The 24136-nt window shown below is 41.0% G+C and overlaps 2 protein-coding genes across 3 annotated transcripts; one reads left to right on the top strand and one right to left on the bottom strand.

Annotated features, from left to right (window-relative positions):
* Positions 1-369: 369 nt before the first annotated feature.
* On the bottom strand, positions 370-13101 carry LOC109485924 (xylose isomerase-like). The gene is made up of 16 exons (XM_019789622.1): positions 13039-13101; positions 10925-11059; positions 8951-9027; positions 8557-8629; positions 8118-8233; positions 7834-7859; positions 7034-7171; positions 6546-6655; positions 6175-6270; positions 5782-5865; positions 5555-5610; positions 5252-5322; positions 4759-4864; positions 4311-4493; positions 3635-3709; positions 370-662 (listed from the first exon to the last, which is right to left on the bottom strand). The coding sequence occupies exons 2-16, from the start codon at positions 11004-11006 to the stop codon at positions 579-581; spliced, it is 1377 nt and encodes a 458-aa protein (XP_019645181.1). The 5' UTR covers positions 11007-11059; positions 13039-13101; the 3' UTR covers positions 370-578.
* LOC109485923 lies at positions 8263-16750 on the top strand. 2 transcript variants are annotated; one of them, XM_019789620.1, is made up of 5 exons: positions 8263-8279; positions 14377-14757; positions 15311-16104; positions 16265-16421; positions 16531-16750. In XM_019789620.1, exons 1-5 carry the CDS (start codon positions 8268-8270, stop codon positions 16717-16719), a joined length of 1533 nt encoding a protein of 510 aa, XP_019645179.1. In that variant the 5' UTR covers positions 8263-8267; the 3' UTR covers positions 16720-16750. The 2 variants fall into 2 exon arrangements, with proteins under 2 accessions (XP_019645179.1, XP_019645180.1); XM_019789621.1 differs by lacking the exon at positions 8263-8279 and adding an exon at positions 13520-13613.
* Positions 16751-24136: the final 7386 nt, after the last annotated feature.

Below are 24136 nucleotides of genomic sequence, written 5' to 3'. Positions count from 1 at the left end.
TCACTAAATTCTAATCTTAACAATGAATAATTTATGTCTACAAGCAGAAATATTCTTAATGTGTACTAGTATGAAAAATAATTTATTGTACATTGTATATTTTAAACTCTAAATTCTAAAGAATTACAAATGGTCTGTACATTTTCCACAGTCATGACTGCTATAATTGATATTGCTCAATTGCAAACTTATTCACTACAAATGTTTGTCTGTTAGCCATTGTCTGACTGATAGAGAGTATAGCATTAAAAGGGGGTAATTGGTTTTCACTTTCTTGTCATTACTTTATCCAATAACTGAATAACTGTATTCCACAATGTAGTTCCAGCACTATGAGGGCAGCTGTCAATTGCTTTTTTTTTGGGGGGGGGGGTTCTAATGTGCTTATTTTATCATGACATACAAGTTCTCAGTACTCCTCGCCTTGAGTCTATAGAAAGGCCCACAGGAAACTCAGTTCTGAGAACTGATATGCCATCAGAAAAAAAGTGCACAATAAGCTTTCTAAAAACCTGACTTGTAAAGCCTGCTAGGCTAGGGCAGGTGATGAGGGTACGTAGCATGTGGAGATGGGTTCCTCACACATAGTGGTTCAGGATAGCCTCAAACTTCTCCTGTTTCCCAGAGGCTGCCTTAGGCTCACCCTTCTGCATGATGTAGTCCTAGAACACACAAGAGTATAAACAAGAAGTCACACATTTTAAACCTCCCTAAAGTATTTAGAGTATTTGTAATTCTATTATCACAGCCAAATTGATGGTCTTGTGTACTTTCAATTGACCAAGTAACCTTGCAGGCTGAGAGCTTGTTCTGACATGCCCAAAGTCACTGATAGCTATTAGTATATTAAATATTATTAAGTAACTTGCATGGGTACACTCACTTCCTCCCAGCCTGCCAATTAAGCAACATTACCTTATGGAAAATCTGTAGTCTCTGTGGCAACCAAATGCTCCTCCCCATGGTATGTAGTTAAATACCTGTCAGTCTACACATAATGTCAGACATCTGAGAAATGCAATTGCATAACATTGTGCTAAATAAAATGAAATCATTATAATTCCTGTACACCCTATTATGCAACACGCTATCTTTGATAAAGACAATCAATCATAAGTGTTTATGTTCACATTAATGCAGCTTCACATGTACAGGAACTGCATGTACATATCTACATCAGATACATGTACATCATGAGTGGCAGATTGTGGGCAATTAAAAACAGTTTGGGGCATCAAATACTGCAAGCAGAATAGTGTATAGATGTTATGAGTAAAATTAAGTCATTACTTCTGGGTGGGGAAGTACTGTTTTGGGTGGATGAGCTGTTTGTGTGTCTGTCAGGACAGAAATGACAGCACATGGATGGGGAAGATTGACAGAACGTTAGAAAGTCAGCCCTGTCAAACATTGTTACATGTATATAATGTCCTTGTTTCAGAGTTTCTACTTGTATCTGTATTTGCCACTTGAAATGTCTTCTGCCCAGCTAAATTAGCTTGGGTAAATTGTGTCTGAAATATGGCTTGTAAATGTGGTGTCTACTTACAGTCAGATAGACTAGGGCATTTATATAATAACTGTCAGCCACAAAAGTGTCTTGAAGATACTAGGCATGCTAAACTGTCTTAGCCAAGCCTCCACCCATGTGAGCTGCCAGTACCATACTAAAGTCTGGTAGTTTACAAAAATTGAATTTATAATAGCAGGGTCTGGTCATGTAGTATTACTGGCCTCTCACATGTAACTGAAACACAGCAGTTACATTTGTAATTTTGCCATGGAAAATGTCTAACAATCTCCATCATACAAAATAATTCAAGCCATTGGTTGAATTCTTCAAGGAGTAAGATGATGCTCTCTTTCTTCAATGAAGGATAAAAGAGCTGATTTTGAATTGTGCAATGAATGACAAAAAACCTTCATCAAAGACCTTCATCGACATATCTAAGAATCTCAATCTCAAATTCTAAAGATTATAATGTTGAGTACATTGATAGACAACAAACTCTCAAGTAACTGTCATAATGATTTATCAACTTCAGACTTTTCTAAGAACTGCCAGGAGAATTGGCTTTAGATAGGAAATCTTTTCTTCCCCCTAATCTTTATTTCAATATCTAGTGCTCTTGGGGTCAATGGTTATCTTGGGCCTTAGATAAGTGCAATGGTGCTCTATCCATCTCTGTCACAGAAAGCTTAGTAACATGTCAAAAATTGCATTAGTCAAATATACCTTGAGGTGATGATCATGATTTCCACCTCTGCATGTCTGTGATAAACTGACTGTATACTAATGAATTATGTATGGATAAACACTCAGTATTCCTTTCATATATCTGATAAGGTATTGTAGCAGAACACATAATAGCCTATAGGTATTTACATGGAACCCAAAGTACTACACTAGTTTAAAAATTTATAGTAGGGTGCATTAATTGAATATGTATGGGTTCAAGGTACAATCTACGAAATATGTGAAAATCAACTCAAAAAGTTTTGTTCTCTTGTAAAGCCCTCTTTTATCTGGCACTATATGGGGTCATGTGAACTGCCAGCCAACACTTCGTACTAAGGCCACAGCAAGTAATTTTTTATGGATGACATCAGCACACGGATTCGCCTGATTTTGAAAAAAAAAACAAGAAATTTTCTTGCCCCATGACAGTGGTCAACAGGATGAAACTGGGCAAAGATGTCTGTTGCCATGCCGGAACGTGGATGACAGATAAATATGAAGAGAGGAGACAAGACAAGGCTCTGATTTAATGTTTTGTCTTTTACTTTGAAGCAGTGATGTATTTTGATCCTTGTATTTCGTTCCTTTGTAATATACTATGTGATGGTGGCTGTGTATATGTGATGTTCCCTATCATACAGGTGCAAACCTGACATATTCCTCTAGCATTCAGCAGTTTTCGCCTCGCTGTTGTGCACAAAAGAATCTCTGTGGCTTTGTCAACTATTGTGCCTTAGCTACTATTGACCATGGGGTTCGGTCATAAATTATAACAATTTACTATGTTATGGAACCTTTGAGTATAATTCAAGCCTTCATCATCCAGTCTACATTGTAGGTGCCATCCTTCATAATTACCGCCGGCTTTCTATTCCCCATTGTTGCTGGTTGCTGCGGAAGTCGATGAGCGACAATAGGGAGCTGCCGGTAATTATGGAGGATGGCACCCAGGCTATTCATCACCACCTACTCCAAACTACTAGAAAGTATTTCTGTGGGGAATGAAAAACATTACCAGATTGAAATTGGTAGGCAATTAGCATCAGGGTTCTACCTCATCCATCATATTGATGGGAGAACCAAGAGCATAGACAAGATAGTGCCCACTAGCCTGGGTACCATCCTCCATAGCTACATGTACAACTGACTCTCTCATCACTCAGGCTACCATGCCAGCGACAAGACAGAGTGGGTGGTAAATATGGATGATGGTGCAGGCTGCTTTGCTCCCTTGCCATAATACCATTATGCCAAAATGTCATGGCTACAGCAACTTCAGGCAGTATTGAGTAAGCATAAATTTTGTTCTGTGTCCTGAATAGATAGAATTCAGGACAAAAGTCTCAACAAAAACGTCAATTAAAATCCAAGAGTTGCCAAACAAGGTTGCCGTACCTCACACTCCTCTATAGTGGCAGTGCCCTTGGCGATCTTGGCGCCAATCCCACTGCTGAAGCTCAAGTAACGCTCCTGCAAAATACAAAAGGTCAGTTTTGACACACAAACTTAATGCACATTAATGTCTTTGTCCTGCAGGTTTTGCTCAATTTTGGAAATGGATGATGTTTCTGGAAAACTTAGAAGTTGAGAAGTCAGAAAATATCAAACTGAAATCGTAATATCATTGTTTTCTCTGTAGCCTTCCTCTCTCCAATTGGAAGCTTATACCAACAACAGGTTGAATATTTTGACTTTTTACTGTAGCTTCCATTAGACTAACTTGAAACTATTCTATCATTTTAAAACATTACTTTCAAACTTATTGGAATGGTTGGGGAGACATGGAGAATTCTAAATGTAAGAGCATTAATAATCAAATTCTCCCTGATTGTGTTTTTTTCTCAGAATTTATAGTGTTAACTTCTCTATATTCTGGACTGATGGGCTGTTTGGCTCTTGTTCTTGATCAATTCATCCCATACCAAAATCAGAGTGGATGAGAAGAACAAACTTTGATTTAATTTTTAACACTTGAGAATTCAATATAATCTTGTGAAATTAGGCAAAATATGAAGACATCTGAAACCATTTGAAACTATCTAACTATCTAAACTTAAAGACTGATACTAACCTTGACCAGCCTGGTGAGTACTCCCTCCTGTAACACCTTTGCAGCGCTCTTCAAACCCCGAGCGAAGGCATCCATGGCACCGACATGCGAGATGAACATGTCCTCCAGATCAGTGGACTCACGACGAACCTTACAGTCAAAGTTCAGTCCGCCCGGGGCCAGCCCTCCCATCTCCAGTACAGTCTGTGTGCAGGAGAAATGGAATGTTTAAGAAGGGCTATACATACATAGAAGCCATGTCCACTGTCATATTCCACTGTCATTTCCTCCCAGCTTGAGACAATTTTGACCTCCCATGTAGCCTTCCTGTCAGTCTGTGGTTTATCCCCCCTCACCTGTGATCTTCTGTACTTAAATTACAGACATATAAGCAAACACACCAAAAACAAAAGCTCCATACACATGGTAAATTATTTTTTATTGACAAATATTCTAAACATGATTTTACCTTCATAACCATAGTGCAGTTCTTCACATCCATAGGGAACTGGTCTGTGTCCCAGCCCAGGTCTGGGGACCCTGTGTTAGAGTCTATGGACCCCAGCATGTCGAAGCTACAAGTGTAAAATAAAATCATGTCATATTCATGCTGTAAATGCACTATAAAAAGTACTTTATTTTTTTATGGAGTCGAATGTGATATTAAAAAAATCAATTCAATGCTTATCTATTGAAGTATATAATCATCATAATGATATCCCTAGCAAGTCCTTCAGGATAATGTTGTGCCCCCTCCACTCAGGTGAAAAAGACTAGCTAGTTTTGGTAAGGATGTCCTCTAGGATGGGAACGTAAAGCTGGAGGTCCTGTGTACATGTATGAGGACAGCCAAGCCTCAAGCAAGGTAAAGACCTCACCACACAATCAAACTGGACCAGGTGTCTAAAGACAGTTTACCGGTAATGCAAAAAAAACATGTACAATCCTGATGGGATACTTACGCAGATGCCATGACAACATCATGCTCATATCCATGACCAGCTAGTGTAGTGTGGTTGGGCTCTATATTCAACTGTAGAACACATGGGTATGAAATACATTTAGTAGACAGACATCAAGGACTTTGCTAACATAAAAACTTTACTAAATCTGGATATAACTGCTGAATGATAATAAGTAAATCATAATCGCCAGTATCAATTGAAATTCAGTATTGCATAAGATTCTACAAAAAAAGGCAAAATCATTATCTGATATGCTGTCTGTTATCTTATTTTGTATGAACATTGGTTACTTAATAATACCTTAAAGTCTTTCTCCAGGCCAAAATGCTTCAGAAACCCAATGACTGTCATGGCATCTGGAAAAAACACATTCAAATAAACACTGGTAATCAAGATGTCAAGCTCCTTGTACAATAAAAAAAAATAGTAATTACATGCCTTACTTACAAATTCATTAATTGAACACTTAACTGAACAATGAATTTTCAAAACAATACAGGGTGGTCATCAAGTTAAATTCCCCTGACCATAGTCATACTGGTGCTTGGTAGGTTCCTTGGGTTTGGGTTCCAAAAGGAACTGTCCTGTGAAGCCAATCTTCTTCTTATGAGCTGGAACAGACAGACAGCAATCATGGTAAACATTGGAGAGCAGCAGTTTAGAGATGTTATAAGAAGTCATTGTAAATGATGTATGCACTTTTACTAGTGAGAATGCTCTACCTTAGCCATGATAATGTTTGATATGGGTGTTCTGGATTGAATGATATTTTGAATCACACAGGCTTGTAGTCAATACACACAGTACTGTAATCACACAAAAGAATGTACAAAAATGCTTCTCAAGTGTTATGAAAAACTGAGATCAAGGCAATATTCACACCAAACCAAAAGAGAGGGCACTCAGCTGCATGAACTTACCGACTGCCATCTTGAAGAAGTTTGCCATGTGGGACAGCTCTGCCAGAACATCTGTGTTGAGGATAGTGTGGTAACCCTCACGTCCGCCCCAGAACACTGCATAACAGTCACAAGGAGCAACAGGGAGACATGCCTGAATGATGTTAATTTTACAACTTCGCACATATAAAATATATATACAAAGGCAATGATTTTACAGCAAAAGTTCATTACATATATACATAATACAGACATTACAAGTGCCCAATATTACTGCTCTAATGCCTGAAAATTAATGGACAGGGACAGATTTTTCACTTCTCTAGAGTCACTCATTCAATCAAGATGTTATGATTTGAATATGAAGTGAAACATGAAACTACATTCTTTACCAAAGTTCTGGCCTCCCAGGCGCTTGGTGACCTCTAACCCCTTCTTGACCTGTGCAGCAGCATGGGCCACGATGTGAGCGTCTGGGTTGGTGGCTGCACCGTTCATGTACCTGGTAATAAACAATAGGAGACAGCAGATCTAGACCTTCTTTCCAATAGAAGGCAATTGCTGAGCAACTGTACAGTGACCAAAATTGGATTTGTGTGCACCTTTATTAGAGAACTTTATTGCACGTCAATTATACATGGTACAATGTATGGCAATGACCATTAAAAATTTTGAGCACGCACGCACACACACAGCGACGATGAAGCCTCTGATAAATATCTCCATATACATTATACGTCTAACCCTCGGAAGACGGGGAACAACAGACGTTAAACCTCATGAGTGAGTGAGTGAGTGACATTATTATTTGATAATCCACTTGTGGATGTAGGGTTAATTTTGACATTATGCCATTCCACTTTCTGCAAAAGGTTCTGACCTAGGGTTGGCAAACAGGTTGCAGGTCCCCCACAGCAGTTTCATGCCGGTCTCACCCTGCAGTTTCACAGCCAGATCAACAACCTCATCCAGGTTTCTGTTCGTCTCTGCCAAATCATTCCCCTCTGGAGCAATGTCCCTTTGGTTTAAGTTAGACAAGAGGGTAAGCACAGTGTTCAATATGAAAATTATGCAGACAGGAAAAATCAATTCATTATGACTTTAAATACAACAAAAGAGCTATTTTTGACAGTTACAGGCAAACACTTTAACTCAAGTAATGAGTCAGTGGAAAGAATGGAATGGCTGCCACGTATAGAACGTCTGCAATGCTTGTTATCCACTCTAATTGCCATTTTTAGACTGTTACTGCATAGCTGATGCAAAAACATTGTCGCAGGTATGTCTAATCTACTTTACAGCTATATATAGCTTCTAAGGCAGACACTCAGCTTGATTAGTACCTTTATAATATAATAGAATGGCTGTTGCATGTATAAAACTTAGACTGTTAATATGTGCACGGCATAAATGTACCTGATGCAAGAACCTTGTCTCAGTGCAATGAAACTAAAAGAAAAACTTGTAGTCCATGTCTGTTTAGTCCATAGCTGGTTACTTTCTACAATTTACATGTGGATCTGTCTTTCCAACACAATAATTAACATATAGGTTGAATATATACAGAATATATACATGTACTGTATTGAAAATATACAGAAAATTTATTGTCATGGTATTCTACATTATATCAATAAGTCAGATATTAAATTTTAAGATGAAACCAAATTAAAGACAAACCTGTCATGGAATGTCCAATACTTCACCTGAAAAGCAAAATAAACTAATGTAATGTCAGGCTCAACTGTGTTTCGTAGTCTTGAACATGAGTAATTTAGAAATATATAGTGTCATATATAATCATGATATAAATGTTTACTTAGTAGTGCTGAAGGGCAGTTATATACTGGTTATACAGACACAGAATTAGAAGTTTAGATTGGCGATATTTCTACCAATATATTAGATGATTAACTGTACATGTCCTTAGTTTGAAACGTTGACATGTGTCAATCATTTCTCACCCCCAGCTTTGTGAAGAACTCAAAGGCAGCCCCCAGTCTTCTCTTGGCGTTCTCCATGGAGTCAGTGCCATCTTCCCAGGGACGGTGCAGGGTGGGGAAACCAAAGGGGTCAGCACCTGTCAAAGGAGTTAATCATGTTCAACCAGGTTGATGGAAAAAAAGGTGGTAAGACTTGGTCTCAACTGGACTAGTTTTCCACCCCCCTGACCAGCAGACTGGACCACCTTTTCTGCCTTTTGGACTGGACTTCTCTTTCTACTAACCCTTTTCAACCTTCACCCTGCTGAAGTTATCTTTCAGCACCAAATTTGTGTTTTGTTACATTAGCTATACACAACAGGGAGAAAGGTAAATGCAGGTATAGTTTTATAGTATCTGTGATATTGTGCCAGTTATAATTCTACGATTTGTAAATTGGGGGTTTAACCTCTAATCTTACCTGTGCCCCTGAAAGTGTGCCAGTAGCAGACAGAGAACCTCAGCCATTCTTCCATGGACTTCCCATACACAATCTGCAGGACAGGTTCAATTCAGCTAATATTTCTACTGTTGGCATACTGTTTAACTTTAAGCATCTGTATGGGCAAACTGTCATTGTCATCATAACCATCATCATCACCATCATCACAATCATCACCATCATCATCAACATCATCATGCCTTCAGACCTGATTTAGTTCACTAATGTTAGCAAACAACAATTGTCCTTTGTCTTTACAATCTATAAGCATGAGCGCCAAACTTTTAAGGAACACCAAAAAAGGTGAACCATCAAGTGTTTCAACTAAAAGATATACTAAAGTACTAATACTACTAACTACTAAAGCACTAACCTCAGAAGCATTGTAGTGTTTAAAGCACAGAACATCCTCTGGACCAGCATCAGGCTTGTACTGGATCTTCTGGATTCCTGCAAGAAAGGTGAACAGATTTAGGAACTACATACAGCATAAAAATGACATGGCTTTATAAAATTTGTCACCCAATCAACATGTATCTCTGCTTGTATACAGAGAGCTTACATATATATATACAGTGTGTAGATGTATTTTCCCATGAATTCTCCCAGAATGCCACAGGGAATTTGAATATTGAAGTCAGGAAATTAAACGAGATAACCTTTACTATGACATTTCCGGGACCTTTGACTTTACTTCCTGTCAACAATGTCCCCTGAGACAAGGTGCCAAGCATGCGGACGACATAACTACAGAAACACAAGCAAACAAACAAACAGATGACATGCTGAAAACAAGACCTCATGCAGAGTACAAACAGTTGTCAGTGAAACCTGTTTCTACTCACTGACAGCTGAGCTGGTTAATAAGTAATGGTGGGTGAGGTAGAGTTGAATGTATGTATTGACCTACTTGTATGAACTTATGGTCAATGGTTCTAAAGTCCAAGGCTTACTAGCTATGAGGGTCTGCATGGGGGGGTCCTGGCAACGGTTAACGGTAAATTCAGCAGGGCCGATAACGCTTAACGGTAAATTCAGGACGGTCGGCAACGCTTAACGGTAAATTGACAGGCTTTTTTTTCGAGCTGCACTGGATTTGGTATCTCGCTTTGTGAGAAAAGGTGATCACTGACAAAATTACGTATACCTTACATGTAATGAAGCATGCATTAAAGGTATGTGTTCCCTGTGTTTCCCACCTGCCCTGGTCCCCGAGTGCGTCCACAAATACCGGGGTGTCCGAGTCGACGTCGGCTAGCTTGCATTTTTTCAGTCTGCCCAATTTTACCGATGGATTTTGAGAGGGGAGCGCCGAAGGCGCTCGTAATCGTAGGGGGTCCGGGGGAATGCTCCCCCGGGAAATTTAGGATTTTTAAGCCTTCAAAAAAGCAATTTCCCGCATTTTGAGAGGCAAATAATGGTGTTGAGAGTGTTTGTCGGTTCTTCTGATGTTTTCATATTTTACTCAAGATTTTTGTTAATTTGCCTGTCAAGTTTGCATGACGGATTCGTTACAAAATTCTGTAACTCTCCGCAAACCTCCGGAAATTGAAGGGTAAACTGGTTCTGGCTAGAGCGGAAGGGACCGAGAGCCAGATGCGCGAGCAAGGCAGGCGCGAGCAATGTAGAGGGGGTCCGGGGGCATTCTCCCCCGGGAAATTTTGTATTTTTAAACCTTCAATGACGCATTTTCCTGCACTTTGAAAGGCAAAATTAGGCGTAACGAAGAATTATTCATTAACGCTTAACGCTGAATTTAGGATGACAAATAACGTTTTACGTTGAATTAAAACGACCCATAACGCTTCACGAGGAATATACTGATAACGCTTAACGTTGAATTAGAGCAGGCCGGCAACGATTAACGGTAAATTAAAATAGCCCATAACGGTTAACGAAAAAGGGCATGCAGACCCTCAGCTATGGAGCACAGCCAACTCTCCAGCTGACAAGAAAGAAGAACTTTGATCATTGATTGACAGTGGTCACCTTTTAGGAAATGACAAGACCTACTAGAAGTATCTCCCTGACATGTACCTGATTTAGATTCCCAGGATTCAGAATTAAATCCCATTCCTTGAAGCTTGAGTGACCCCCAACCCCCCGCCCCCTCCCCTTCCCGTCCTGCATGTCATTTTCTGGATAGAACGGTTTGAAGTAACAAACAGCAACTTGTCACATATAATGCAGATTGTTAAAAAAATGTTGAACTTACCAAAAAATCACCCAGCGGACATGGACCCCATCCCACCCCTATACCCCAGCTCAGGTGCCCCGCCTACCTACCGCCCACCGGTCCTGTGGCACTGCCTTCACACGTTCAGTTGTCAGTTCCACACAAACCTACCTGGAAAGAATTCCCCGTCTACACCGTCGACTGCGGCTCTCTTCTTGGCCTTTTTAGACGAGGCTGGCGCAAAGGAAGACATATTTCCAGAAGTAGCAACAAAACTTAATCAAACTCACTCTTTAGCTATCAGCTACCGTGGCCGACAAGTACAAAATTTTACACCACAACTTTTGATGTTTTACACCGCAACTTTTGGTGTTTTACACTGCAACTTTTGGTGTTTTACACTGCAACTTTGGGTGTTTTACACTGCAACTTTTGCTGTGTTTTACACTGCAACTTTTGCTGTGTTTTACACTGCAACTTTTTGGTGTTTTACACTGCAACTTTTGGTGTTTTACACTGCAACTTTTGCTGTGTTTTATACTGCAACTTTTGCTGTGTGGAAAACTTACACCCCTCCCCTTTTATAATGGACGGTCCCCCTGTCAGGTCAAAGGTGACAAAGATGGCGGCGGCCTGAGAGTCACAGTGTCTACAAATTTGTATATTTCTCACCTGTATTTCTCACCTGTAGCCGGTCAATAGGTACCCTGTGTGGGTAATGAGACCGCACTTCGGGTAGTTTCGGCGGTAGCAATTCTTCTCATGTGTTCAGTACGTAAAGGTGTAGTTGTACATATCCTGGTGATTCTTCCACTCGTGTGCAATATGGTTCTTGAACTCATTTACTGATTTGCTGGACACTGCTTCCTGGGAAAGAGAGTTCCACACTCTTGTGACTCTTGAAGAGAAGAAACACTTCCTCGTCCCGTGTGATTTTCTTCCCGTGGGGTTTCTTCTTCCCAGGTGCATTACTTTACACTTGTCAGGGTGAAACTTCATCTGCATCCTAGATGACCATCGCTGCAAAGTATTCAAGTCGGCCTGTAGGCATGTGGAGTGTAGATTGCTCGTGTGGATTTCTTGGGTCACATGTGTTATGGGCTGGCTCGTGTGGAGTTCTTGAGTCGCGTGTGTTCTGGCCTGGCTTTCACACCCGTGTGCAATGGCATAGATCTTTGTGTCGTCCGCAAACAAGGAAACAAAGTTATGTAGCTCATCGGGTATGTCACTGACAAACATCGAGAAAAGAAGCGGTCCCAACACTGACCCTTGCGGTACGCCACTCGTCACCGCTTTCCAGCTGGATGCTTGGCCATTTACTGGATGCTTGGCCATTTCCAGCTGGATGCTTGGCCGTATACGAGCGATCGCTGTTTTTGTTTACATTATACGCATGCAAATTATTTGAAGACATATGCAAATTCTTGGTAGGCAAATCAGCCAACTGGCACCCACTTTTTGCCTACGGTGACGTCATGGCGATCGCTCGTATTGTTCCCTAATGATCGATAACTTACCTGAGTCAAGAGTCAACACTTCATAATTGAAAATAAGTCTTTATTGCTTCATAGTACCAAGTGGTGCCACATTTGACTCCCATAGGCCCAATATTTACTCATCAAATTATTAGCGACCTTGCGAGTCCGAATTCTCTAGCTAGAAAATGTCACGTGACTCAAAGGCGGGGAAACGTGGAAGACGACTATCGCCGCATGCAAGCGTTTATGACATCATGCCACGATAGTTTTTAAAAGCTAATTACATATTTACGCCTTCAGACAGACATCATTTCTATCATACCATGCGTCGACATCAACACGTAGCGGTGCAAACGTTACCAACATTCACTAGATAGCAACATAATTTGTAATCACTGGACCTGGTCGAAACATTTTAAAATTTATCCCGACCTATAGGCCAAAGCTAGAAAAACCTTTAGAAAAAAACTAACGTCACAACGTAGCCAAGCTTTTCCTCTAAAAAACTTATGCACGAAAAGGATAACTCAGTCGACGTAGTTTGCATGCCATCGTTGTCACCTTTGACCTGACAGGGGGACCGTCCATTATAAAAGGGGAGGGGTGTAAGTTTTCCACACAGCAAAAGTTGCAGTGTAAAACACAGCAAAAGTTGCAGTGTAAAACACAGCAAAAGTTGCAGTGTAAAACACCAAAAGTTGCAGTGTAAAACACCAAAAGTTGCAGTGTAAAACACCAAAAGTTGCGGTGTAAAACACCAAAAGTTGCGGTGTAAAATTTTGTTCTTGTCGGCCACGGTAATCAGCTGATTGTACCCTCGGACTTTGTACGCATGTGTGGGACCCATGTGTTTTTGGAAGGGCTGGGGCGGTACCACTTATTGAGGGGGAGGTCATTTGGGGGGGGGCACACTAGCTTTTTGTATATCGATATCGATACCTATTACATGCCTTTCATTAAACAGATATGTATAACACTATATATGTCGATATCATCATATTTTGGATGATGCAACCTTATATTGATCATGATAAGATTTTAACTTCAGGATACCGTCTATGCCAGCAGATGGACTCGTCTTTGTTTGTTTTTTATTCAACCCGTCAGTTCCCCCATGACCCCATGACATACTTTCTGTACTTTGAAAATGAGTAAAAGAAAAGTTGATGATACTTCTAGTTGAAAGAAAGTATCTGAAAGAAATTCAAAGAAAAAGCATCTAATCGCCGCCCATGCTATCAACATTTGGACTAGGCCAAAGCCTTTGAACTTCCGTTTTTTTTACATGGCGGCGTCGACTCTCCTGTCACCGCCCTAGCTAATAAGTAACCCGAGATTGACACATCAAATCGACAACTTCCCGCCACATTGAAAGAAAGCAGGTAGGTCCTTTGGGCACTGCTATTAAATGTACAACGGGAAGTCCATACCTAGTGGACCCCGAGTGATGATTGCTGCATATACAAACATGGAATTCTGCTTTCAGTTCCGCTCGACTCATGTTGTTTACTTGTCATGAACTTCACTTGAATAGAATCATTGATCCTTGTAAGTTTCCTTACTGCTGTCAACTTCAATTCGAGTTACCGCAAAACTGTCATACGACATGCAGGGCCGTTAATGTCATCAAGCGAAGACGGGTTGTATGGAAGCCAAGACTATTAACCGGACAGGGTCTATGGCCACCCGGCGACGTTTTAGAAGCTTTAGTTTTCTTAAAACCATCTTTAACTGCACTGAATATAGCCTCAACTAGTTTCACTTTGCTGTTTTAAAGTGGCGTGATGTAACATGCCGTATCCCAGTTCAACGTCTACTATCATCAACGTCTACTTTTCTTCAAATTCTGAACTTCCGGGTTCGTAGCTTATATACATGGCAATGTCAATATGAAAGTTATTATCAACTGATATATGAAGGTTATTTAACAACTCAAATTATCATAGATATCAAGGGTATAACAAGAAAACTGTGCTATACTATATCTACTTTTAGAAGATATATATATATCGATATGCTTCTTACAGTTGTTCCGTCTTATCGTAGTGGGGGTATAGAAGATTGTAGTGGATCATGACTATCAAATTATTTGTATAGTGAATTACGATCAAAATATTTGTTCATAAACCATATCTGTTCACATAGGTCAAGATGAGCGCAATCAGTTGCCATTTAACGTGGAAGTCCTTAAAAGAATACGCACAAGACACCAAGAAGCTAGAGTTGGACTTGCCCCATATCGAAGAACATTACAACGAGACCCTCACCCTCCTCACAATGCGTTATGGCAACATCAGAGGTTTCATGCTATTCAACTTAGACCAGTCTAGGGAAGCCGAGAAGTCGTTTCGAAAAGTCTTAGAGGTCGATCCCTACAACTTGAACGCCATGGGAAATCTAGTCGTTCTGTATGAGGCACAGTTCATGTATGGAAAGGCTCGGGAGATGCAAGCAAAACTCAAAGCCTTGCTGGCAGAAGGTGGGACCAAGGGCGAGGCGAGACAAGCAAGGGCCATCGCAGAGCAGGTAAGGAGGATGGAAGTTGACGGACGATTTCGCTAAAAGAATTGACAAAAAGACATTTATATTATTCACAGTATTCTTACCTAATAATTTCAAATGGTCCTCAACTTAGGTGCCCAAAGTAAGAATCATGCCTGCACTTCATTACGCTTGTACATGTTTGAGAGTACCGTAGGCGTTACCGGCACGGAAGTATTTATTTTGGGTGCCTGAGCTGTCTGCTGACCTGTTTGTGCCAGCACGGAAGTATTGTTTTGAGTGGCTGGGCTGTTGGCTGACCTGTTTGTCCGGACAGAGTAGGTTGACAGCATGTGGGTTGGGAAAGATTGACAGGCAGAATGACAGGAGGTCAAAGGCCTCATAATCTGAACGGAAGCCAGCACGGATAGTTAGATATGGGGGAATTCAGGAAGCCAAGTAATACTTTCTGGAAGTCTGAAATCTCCAATTTCTTGTTTTGGTCACGGAATGCTCCTAAGCTGATTTGATAATGTCTAATTATGGTGTGTTATTAACTGATGTCATTAATAAACACGGAGGTTCTTTCTCTTATCAGGCCTTCGCTATCCAGTGGTTTGAACAAGACAAGCGTGATTTCGGACATCTCACGTATTTTGAGGAGGCAGCCCGAAGGTCTGAGCACGCCCTACCAGAAGAGAAGGTAGCGTGGAAGTTCCAGTGTGGTCTGGCCGTCTACAGGCTCTGTCTGCAGCTGCTACAGGCAAAGGCACCACTAGGGAACATCTTGTCCACACGATGCAAGGCTTTGTCATACTTTAACGACGCCATACACGTGTACGAGGAACACAGACCTGATAACTCTAGAGACGCTGCTCTGTGCTGGGTCTTCATCGGCATTATCGTTCTGGATACCGAGGAGTCAGAGAGACATGATCTTTTCAATAGGAGTCATGTTGCGGAGACCACACCAAAGGATTGCTTCGACACAGCGTTGGGCTTGAGTCGAACTCCATATGTTGTAAGAAGGATAGGGGAGCAGCTGGGAAGACCTGAACTGAAAGAATACGCCAAGGCATTGGGAATGTTAGACGAAGCACTCGAGCAAAACCCCAGGCGATGTGGGTGGTTCTGCCATGACAGGAAGGGAATCATATTCTTTACCATGTTCAAACATAAAACATCTTTGCAAGAACAGTCTCCGGATTCAATGCTGCAAGAGGCTCTGACAAACTTTAAGAAGGCGGTGGGATTTAAGGAAACTTATAGTGACTACGACTACATAGGACAGATTCACTTGGAGCTCGGTGACTACCAGTCCGCCATCTGTGCGTTCAGGCAAGCTGTTAATCATGGGATTGACGATCGTTGTAACCCAGGTTTGACACACAGGTACTCTTTTTCTTTTTTTTTGTAATCTAACACTCAAAGTCGAGTTGTTGCTTGTAGAATCAGTGAGAAATTCACAATAGTGAATTAAAACAAGAAATTCACACAAAAAAATCTAAATTTTCACGGAGGTATGAGATCGTTGATTTTTTTTTTGTTTCAGACTGTGGGCTAAGTGTCTGGAACAGTTGGATGAATTTGAAGGCGCGGAGGAGCAGCATTTCACAGCCAGAATTGTCGAGCAGAAACTTGCCCAATCTATGCCTGGTCACCCAATCCCTGGGCTCGATACTCTCAGGTCACTGTCAGCGTTCCGTCAGGTTAGGACGTCGTTTATGTTTACGGCTTCTGACGGATTTGTTGTTTTGAAAACTGTGTAGTCTAATAGATAAATGAAGATAAATAAATAAAACATATCATATTCTATAGGTGGAGATGCCAAGAAACAAACAGGGATACAAGTACGACTTCTTCGTGTCATACTCCAGTAAGGACGACGAGTGGGTGGTGGGCGTTCTGGTCAAGACATTGGAGGAGACATACGGGTTTAAAGGCCTGGTGCATGACAGGGACTTCCAGGTACGGTTGCAACTTGATGTTATAAGGACAATGTGGTAATAAGGCCTTGTGGTAAGGCTAGTATGAAGTCTAAAGGAATGCAGAAATTGGCAGCAATTTTGTACATGGAGTTGCTTTTGCTGTGGCTTTTGCAACTAATGGATATCCCGATAAAGTATCAAGTATCGAGATAAATGAAATGTGAAACGATAACCAACGCATCTCTTCCAGGTGGGGAAATCTATAATTGAGAATATTTCCCACGGCATCGACCAAAGCTTCAAAACCATCCTGATCCTGAGTGAGAACTTCCTCAGGAGTACCTGGTGCAGGTGGGAGGACGTTCTGTCGTACAGTACTTTGAAATAGATCCTAGCCTTATTAACCTCCATGTACAGACGTATTAATTTTACATTGGGTGCACTGGTTGTCTTTTTTCATTTCCTTGTGTGTTCGTAGTTATTTGAATACAGTAGAGGCACGGGAAGTGAGGGGGGAATAGCGTAACCACAGACTGACAGAAAGGTCGAATTGGAACAGACTGGGAGAGAGTGAGGTCCAATAATAATCTCCCCGGAGGCCAGGGCGAAGTGACAGTGGAGTATGTACAGAATCAGCCAGAAGTGCACAATAATGAATGAAACAAGAAATTAATTAATTCACAACAACTTTCAGTACTTCCCAGAGGTATGAAATCTTCGATTTGCAAGTTGTTTTGATCTCATTGTTATTTGGATACATTAGATATCCAACATGGCAGCATTTCCGTTTGCCCAGGTACGAGATGCAGCAGGTCCATCTTCGGGCCATGAGAGGCCGCGGAGATCACGTGATCGCCGTCCTGTACAAGCCTTGCGAGATTCCTGACGACATCGCCCACCTGACGTACCTCCCGTGTAAGACTGACGGCCAGCTGGGCCCTGACGGCTGGAGGAGACTTGAAGTTGCTCTCACTGATACTGAAGAAGAATGAAACAGTATACGAGATACATGTATTAAAGTTGAGACACCACGTCTACATGTCACGCTAGCAGCCATACAAGCCAATACATGACCGTAGGCTAAGTTAGAGATCGTAGTTTTTATGGTTTACAGACAATGAGGAAAGTCTTTCCCCAAAAATGTAAATTGCAAAGAATATTAGTTTGGGGGAAATTAATATTGTCAAAATGTATCTATAGAAATTAGCAGGCTGGTCAACTTTGATAAGTTTAAGTAAACTTTGTGCAATACACCTTCTCCGCTCAATTATTATAGCTAGAACATCGATATCGTCTCTTTTCTTCCTTTTTCATTTTACTTCAGGTACCACAAAACAAGATTTATTGTGAGTCACTGGAATGTTTTGGGGTAAACTAACTTCTAGTTTTAATATTATAACAGATGTCTGTTCATCTTTGTCTTTAACATGCTTAAGGTTATACCCACCAGTGAAGCAATACAATTCCTTATCAAAGAAATTCGTAAAAATTGAGATTTTTACACAAGTTCCCCAAGGAACTAAGAACTAGATATTATAGTCTAGACTTGACTAAGATTTCTTGAATTCGATTGAAATTCATTTGGACATTAAGTGATCGATGTTTACAAAGGTTTACCAAAGGACAAGATATAACGTTTACAGTCAAGACTTCAAGTTTGGTGCGTTTCGAATTCCTTTTAGCTTCAGGGTATATGTGAGACAAGCACAGCAGCAGATATTGCTTTCATTAGCCAACTGTCGCCTTGATAAACGAGTAATGGCGCCTTTCAGGTAATCTCGAACCTAGCTTAAACGACCGGTAACGGCGCGGTCACATTCGTCGTAGGTCGCCGTACGATTTTAAAGTCGCCAGCGCCATTCCATGCAGGCTGCAGCAGAACCAACCGCCGACAAAGATCATTCTCCCACGCACGGCAGAGCTATATCCCGCGGCAAATACGTGTACGTTAGTTAGCCTTGGGATTAGTAAGGAAGCACCCCTGCCTCGGGAGGATGACAAAGATCTGATACAACCCTTTTCGTAACAAGACATCTGGATTTTGCAGCACACTTGTGGCACAGAAAATGGCACAATAACACACCCGTCTTTCTACCACCATAGCACTCCACAGTCTATTTCGGTGGCATTGTGTTATTATTGTGCGGTTTCTCTCTTCGTAGACAGAGGCTGAATTGCGAGAGAAGCTTACACAATTGGTGGGACTGAATAGCAAGGTTTGGGAGCGGCTGCCGTTCAGTTAAGGCGACCAGGAATTAGTGGTTGACATTGGGGAATTATGGAAGCCGAGGATTGCATACTCGTACTTGGGGTTCGGGAATGAAATATCGTGCATATGATTTCAACGTCTACGTCTTTTCGGCAAACTTACATGTACTACGTGACATTTAGACATTAATTCTCTCTCCGACGACACTTAAATGCACCTTTTACTTTACGGGTCCTTCTGCTTTGCATTCAAAATTAATGGTGAAATTATGTGTCTTACCCAATATTTCATTACAACATGTACTATCCTCCTGATTTACAACATTTAGCACATTGCACTTGAGTCCTTCTTAAAATGTCACGGGAACGGGGGGTGGGATACCGCATTTGGTTATATCTAATTTGTCCCCAATATGCCTGCTTTGTATTGTTTGTTTGTGTACAGTTCTGCGTTATCTTTCTGTAGTATTATATCTTTGTTGATTATTTTATGTTCGATGGCGGCGCTTATATATAAGTGTAATTAACTTGAGTGCGTCGTCTTTTTTATTATTTATAAAAAAATATCGTCCATTTGCTTTTCAAGGCTCTCACTTTAATTTGCAGTACATATTTACCTAATCTTACTTCTGATCTTCAGAATGAAGCTCTCTGTGGGAATGATATAAATCCTCTGCAGGTAAGTTCACATAGGCCAATCCCACAATATGTTTAACTACTCAGTCGAAACGAGACTCTCTGTTTGGTATCGCAAAAACACATCAGCAATTAATATATTACTCGTATATCGTCGGTCAGCCTTCTACTCTCTCTCATGGCGGAGCTTAGAATCAGTGGGCAAGAGTACGGAGTTCGGAGCTAACTCAGATGACCTCAATACGACCCCAGGTGCGGCCATAGAGCTGTAAGGTTTTTGAATCACTCACACCGGGATAGACTCTAGCTCTTGTCGATGAGTATAGGGGGTTTTCTATCGTGCTCGAGCTGTAGCTCTCCTCAAACACATCCAAACCTCCTTCTGGAGCGTCAAATCCCATCCGAGACGACATCCCAAACCGAAGCTTGGTGTACAGTACCAGTGAAGAAATAGGTGTTAATTAACAATCAAAGGGCAAAACGTTGGGGCCGATCCATACAGACCTCCCCCCCCCACAAAAAAAACGAACGCAGGCCGCGCAGGAAGCTAGGAAAGTTACACACGTAGCACATGTTGCTTTGTCACTGCATTTATCCGTGGTATCATGAGGCCTAATGTCGGGTTTGAGTGTTTCGTCTAGAACTAGAAAGAGGTTCTAGGTTCCGATGTTGTGTTCTAGCTTGAAAAAGGTGCTTAACACGAATGTCTTCACTTCAATTCACTTGGATTAAATGGAGGTGTTTGAGCGGAGCGAAACCTCGAGCACTTAAAGAAGCCGTCCCACTCATCGAAAAGAGTGGGTAGTTCATAACCTTACACTCGCCATGGCCGCGCCGAATGGCAGCAGCTCCGGACCGGTACTCTTGCGATTCAGACCTACCAATTTCGAGCTCCTCATAATTCAACCATTGCCTGCAAGGATCTAGGAGAGAACGTAAGTTTGAACCTGTGACAGCCTTTGGCACTGTTCATATTTTGAAGAGGAAATCATCTCCTCTTGGATTACAGTAATCCTATTTTGGGGCAAAGTCACCTTCTCGATATGAGGCTGCACTTTCTCGTGTTGGTGGGTTATGAAAAGGAACCTTTAGGCTGTAACAAAAACTGAAAATGATCCCCCCTCCCAGTGGCTTGTTTTGGTACTGCAGTGGAACTTCTGGTTTTGTATCGTGGTCTGGACATTCTTTGGTCCCGGCGCATTTGGGAAATTAATTAGTAAATAGCTCTTGTGCTCGCGAAATGAAATGAAGTGGCATAAGGTTTGGGGCCTCTTCAGAAACACAGTATCAAACTGGATATGCTGTTGTGCCATTTAGGAAACCATTCACGTGTGCAATTTTTATTTGGGGTGGTGCTCCTCATTGGTTACAATATATTTTCTATTAGCAAGTATGCATTTACCTAATTTTAGAGTCGTCACACTTACGATATAATCAAATCTTACTGGCGCTACTTGAATTTCTTTGGTAACTTATTTGGCTATCAATTCTGATACCCATCTGTGTACAGGATAAACTTGTCTTCAGACTCATTCTCAGTCACTGACGAATGATACATTTGTATGATAGCGGATGCTATCTGAAACGTCTGACTCTTCAGGGAATTTATTTAGTCCCTGGATTCATTTTGTATTACGTCAGGTTCTACGTAAATGTCTAGCCTTAATCGAGTGATCTAGATAAATAAATACTGATTTTTGCAGTTCATGTATCTTCTTGTTTCATCTTTCTTTTTGTTATCCAACTCTTCCGTGATGTTCAAGGACAGCTACAGATGACGAATTGTGTTAACCTACAGTCAGCCATGATAGAGTAGAAGTAAATGTATCCCTAAGCTGGTTCTCTACATGTAGATTAGGTACGGGAGAGACCGGGCCATCGGCTAGAAACCTTACCAAAAACCGAACATAACTCATGCACAGATCTACTCTTCCGCTTCTGTCCCCCTGTCAGTTCAAAAGCGTTTACTTTGACCTTTCCTTGTAACGAATAGTCAGGATTTCCGCCATGTCGTGATCGTGGTATGATTTATGTGTGTCAAAAGGCCCATGTTGGCCATGTTGTCTTTATCTGGCAGTGCAATGAAAATTATAGTCAAGTCAAAGTCTATTGGACAGGACTTGCAACAGGTACAGCATATTAGGTTATATGACGTCTGACTATTTAAAGTGTTGTATATGTCACCTAGCTAGCGCTAATCACATTAAACTAGTGTAACGTCGATTTGAAGCCATACAATATTGATAACAGTGTAAACTGTAAGACAGAGCGGTCTATTATATAAGACTGCTGACTAGTTATTCTAGTACAGTCTATGTATGTACATGGAATGAACATTCACGTACGTATAGATGTTAGGAATCCCATCTAAAACTATGAACTCTAGCTGCAACTCTTGGGGTATAACAGTATTACATTGCCGCTGATTGTAGACCCTGTATGATGCTGCCCTTGGTTATGTGAGGTTCGCCATGACCCTTTATCATGCTAGATCTGTTCAGCATCTAGATAAATGGCTGAAGGAAACAACAGGATCTGGCCATCAAGAGGGTGCAGAGGAGAGCCTAGCTCAAGGATGGAAGGACGAGTGTTCCAGACCTTCATAGTTCTATCATAAAATGCAACAGATTGATAGAATTTCCTCGTTTTAATCCAAATATGCAAATATGGAAAGCTATCTACATACCAAAGATCACATGTGCACAACGATCACAACGATCCGTCAACTGGTTCTTGTTTTATCCTCTCTGTGTTACCCTCAAACATTTAAAACAAATACCCCTGTCCTTTAAGAAACAAGCTGCTATGGGCCCAAATCCATGTCACTTTTTCCTAAGCACAGGAGCTATCTATCATCCAGATCACGAAATATCGAAATCGGAAGTTCCATGTTCTAGGATATAAAACAGATCTGCCCAATCCCTCTGTGGAAAGTAAGTACACAAACCTAGCTATCACTATCGCAAAATACGTAATATTTCGAAGTTGGCTGGAAAAGGACACATATGATGGGATTGCAATTGCTAATATGTTTAAAACAGAATTCTCTTTGTATAAATAGGGTTGTCTGTTTTTTTTTATATATAATGTACACGTATTGTTGTCCTTTTACAATGTTACAATGTACATGTAAATGTTGTGTGAATAAAGGATTAAATAAAAATAAAAAATTAAAAAAAAAAAAAAGTTACCAAGTTCCAAACGTTAAAGATTCCGGGGTCTTATCAAGACCCACACACATATGAAGACAATATCCATCTGAGCCTTCTCGGGGCACAGACAAGAACACTCCCGAAAACATATCTTCTTCAGTTCGGTTTAGTTCATCCTAAGTGAAATGACATCGTATTGGGTGGCTGTCTCCACGAGTTCTTGTCGTGCACGACAAAGCACAGTTCATGACCTTCATAACCTTCTTGGTGAAGGTACAAACACCGCACAGAACTGAATAATTACTTGAGGGATGAGACTATGAATGAACCGCCCAAACATACATATTTCACCGACACTGGCCGTCTGTTCGTCACTATATATTTGCTACAATGATGGGATAATAGCATATAAATGAAGGTAAAATTGCTTGAAGTATCCTTATTAAGCCATACGATATTGTTTCTGACATTTCACAGTTGAATAAGAACAAAAACAACCCACAGACAGACCCACGCGCGTGTACGTAGACGGCTGATTCGGTAACCGACTGACGTCAATGTGGTAATTCATTCTGACAGCTAATGATTGGCCATTACTTTAGGCCTTTAATTTAATTCAAAACATAACGTCTGGTAATAATACACTTGCGAGAATGCCAAAACCCAAAGGGGTGAAACTCACACCAGCGTCACTTCTTTTCTACAACTGCACTCAATGTACCTCACTAGTGTCACTTCTACAACTACATTCATAGGTTACTCACCAGTGTCACTTGTACAAGTGCGTAAGGGGACGCAAACTCTTGTGTGATTTTTCCCACATCAGACGAAATCCATTGCGCGTGTGTAACTTATTTTTATTACCTTCGCCAAGAAGGTTATGTTTTCATTGGCGTTCGTGTGTCTGTGTGTGTGTGTGTGTGTGTGTGAGCACGATAACTCAAGAAGGCTAAGATGGATTGTCTTGATACTTGGTAGGTGGGTAGGTCTTCATGAGACGTGGAACTGATTAGATTTTGGGCCCCCTAGCGGCTTGTTATGGTACTGCAGCTGAACTTCCAGTTTTGATATCTCGTGATCTAGACATGCTAGGGTGACGAAATTTGGATGGAAGGTAGCTCTTGTGCTGGGGAACAAGTGACGTGAGTTTGGGCCCCCTAGCGGCTTGCTCTGGAACTGCAGGGACATTAGTTGAAAAATGTTTAAAGGCGGATAACTCAAGAACCGACTGATGGATCGTCGTGATTTTTAGCATGTAGGTAGCTGAAGCGATGCTTGACATAATGATATTACAATTATGCAAATATTAATGTAATTTGCATAATTAATGAGGAAATTCTATAAATCAGCTGCATTCCATGATAGGACGATTCAAGCTTGTGACATGTAATTCAGAACGGCAGAAATACAGGCAGATATTGATTATGCAAATGAAGACTTAATTTGCATAATTAACAAGAAAATGTTATAATTACATAGTGGTAATGTCTGGAATTTCAT

The sequence above is a fragment of the Branchiostoma belcheri genome, unplaced genomic scaffold (assembly GCF_001625305.1).
Source record: "Branchiostoma belcheri isolate BF01 breed outbred unplaced genomic scaffold, Haploidv18h27 scaffold79, whole genome shotgun sequence".
Taxonomy (NCBI): Eukaryota; Metazoa; Chordata; class Leptocardii; order Amphioxiformes; family Branchiostomatidae; genus Branchiostoma; species Branchiostoma belcheri.
This window is presented reverse-complemented; position numbering and strand designations above follow the sequence as displayed.

What these genes read in the sequence shown, in the direction of transcription:
- LOC109485923 (XM_019789620.1), top strand. An exon ending in CAAGGGCCATCGCAGAGCAG is followed by an intron (nt 14,758 to 15,310) that starts GTAAGGAGGATG and finishes TTCTCTTATCAG; the next exon opens with GCCTTCGCTATCCAGTGGTT. An exon ending in CACTGTCAGCGTTCCGTCAG is followed by an intron (nt 16,422 to 16,530) that starts GTTAGGACGTCG and finishes CATATTCTATAG; the next exon opens with GTGGAGATGCCAAGAAACAA.
- LOC109485924 (XM_019789622.1), bottom strand. Translation starts at nt 11,006, where the DNA reads ATGTCTTCCTTTGCGCCAGCCTCGTCTAAAAAGGCCAAGAAGAGAGCC. An exon ending in CTTCTTCAAGATGGCAGTCG is followed by an intron (nt 5,866 to 6,174) that starts GTAAGTTCATGC and finishes TGTCTGTTCCAG; the next exon opens with CTCATAAGAAGAAGATTGGC. An exon ending in TACTCACCAGGCTGGTCAAG is followed by an intron (nt 3,710 to 4,310) that starts GTTAGTATCAGT and finishes TGTATTTTGCAG; the next exon opens with GAGCGTTACTTGAGCTTCAG.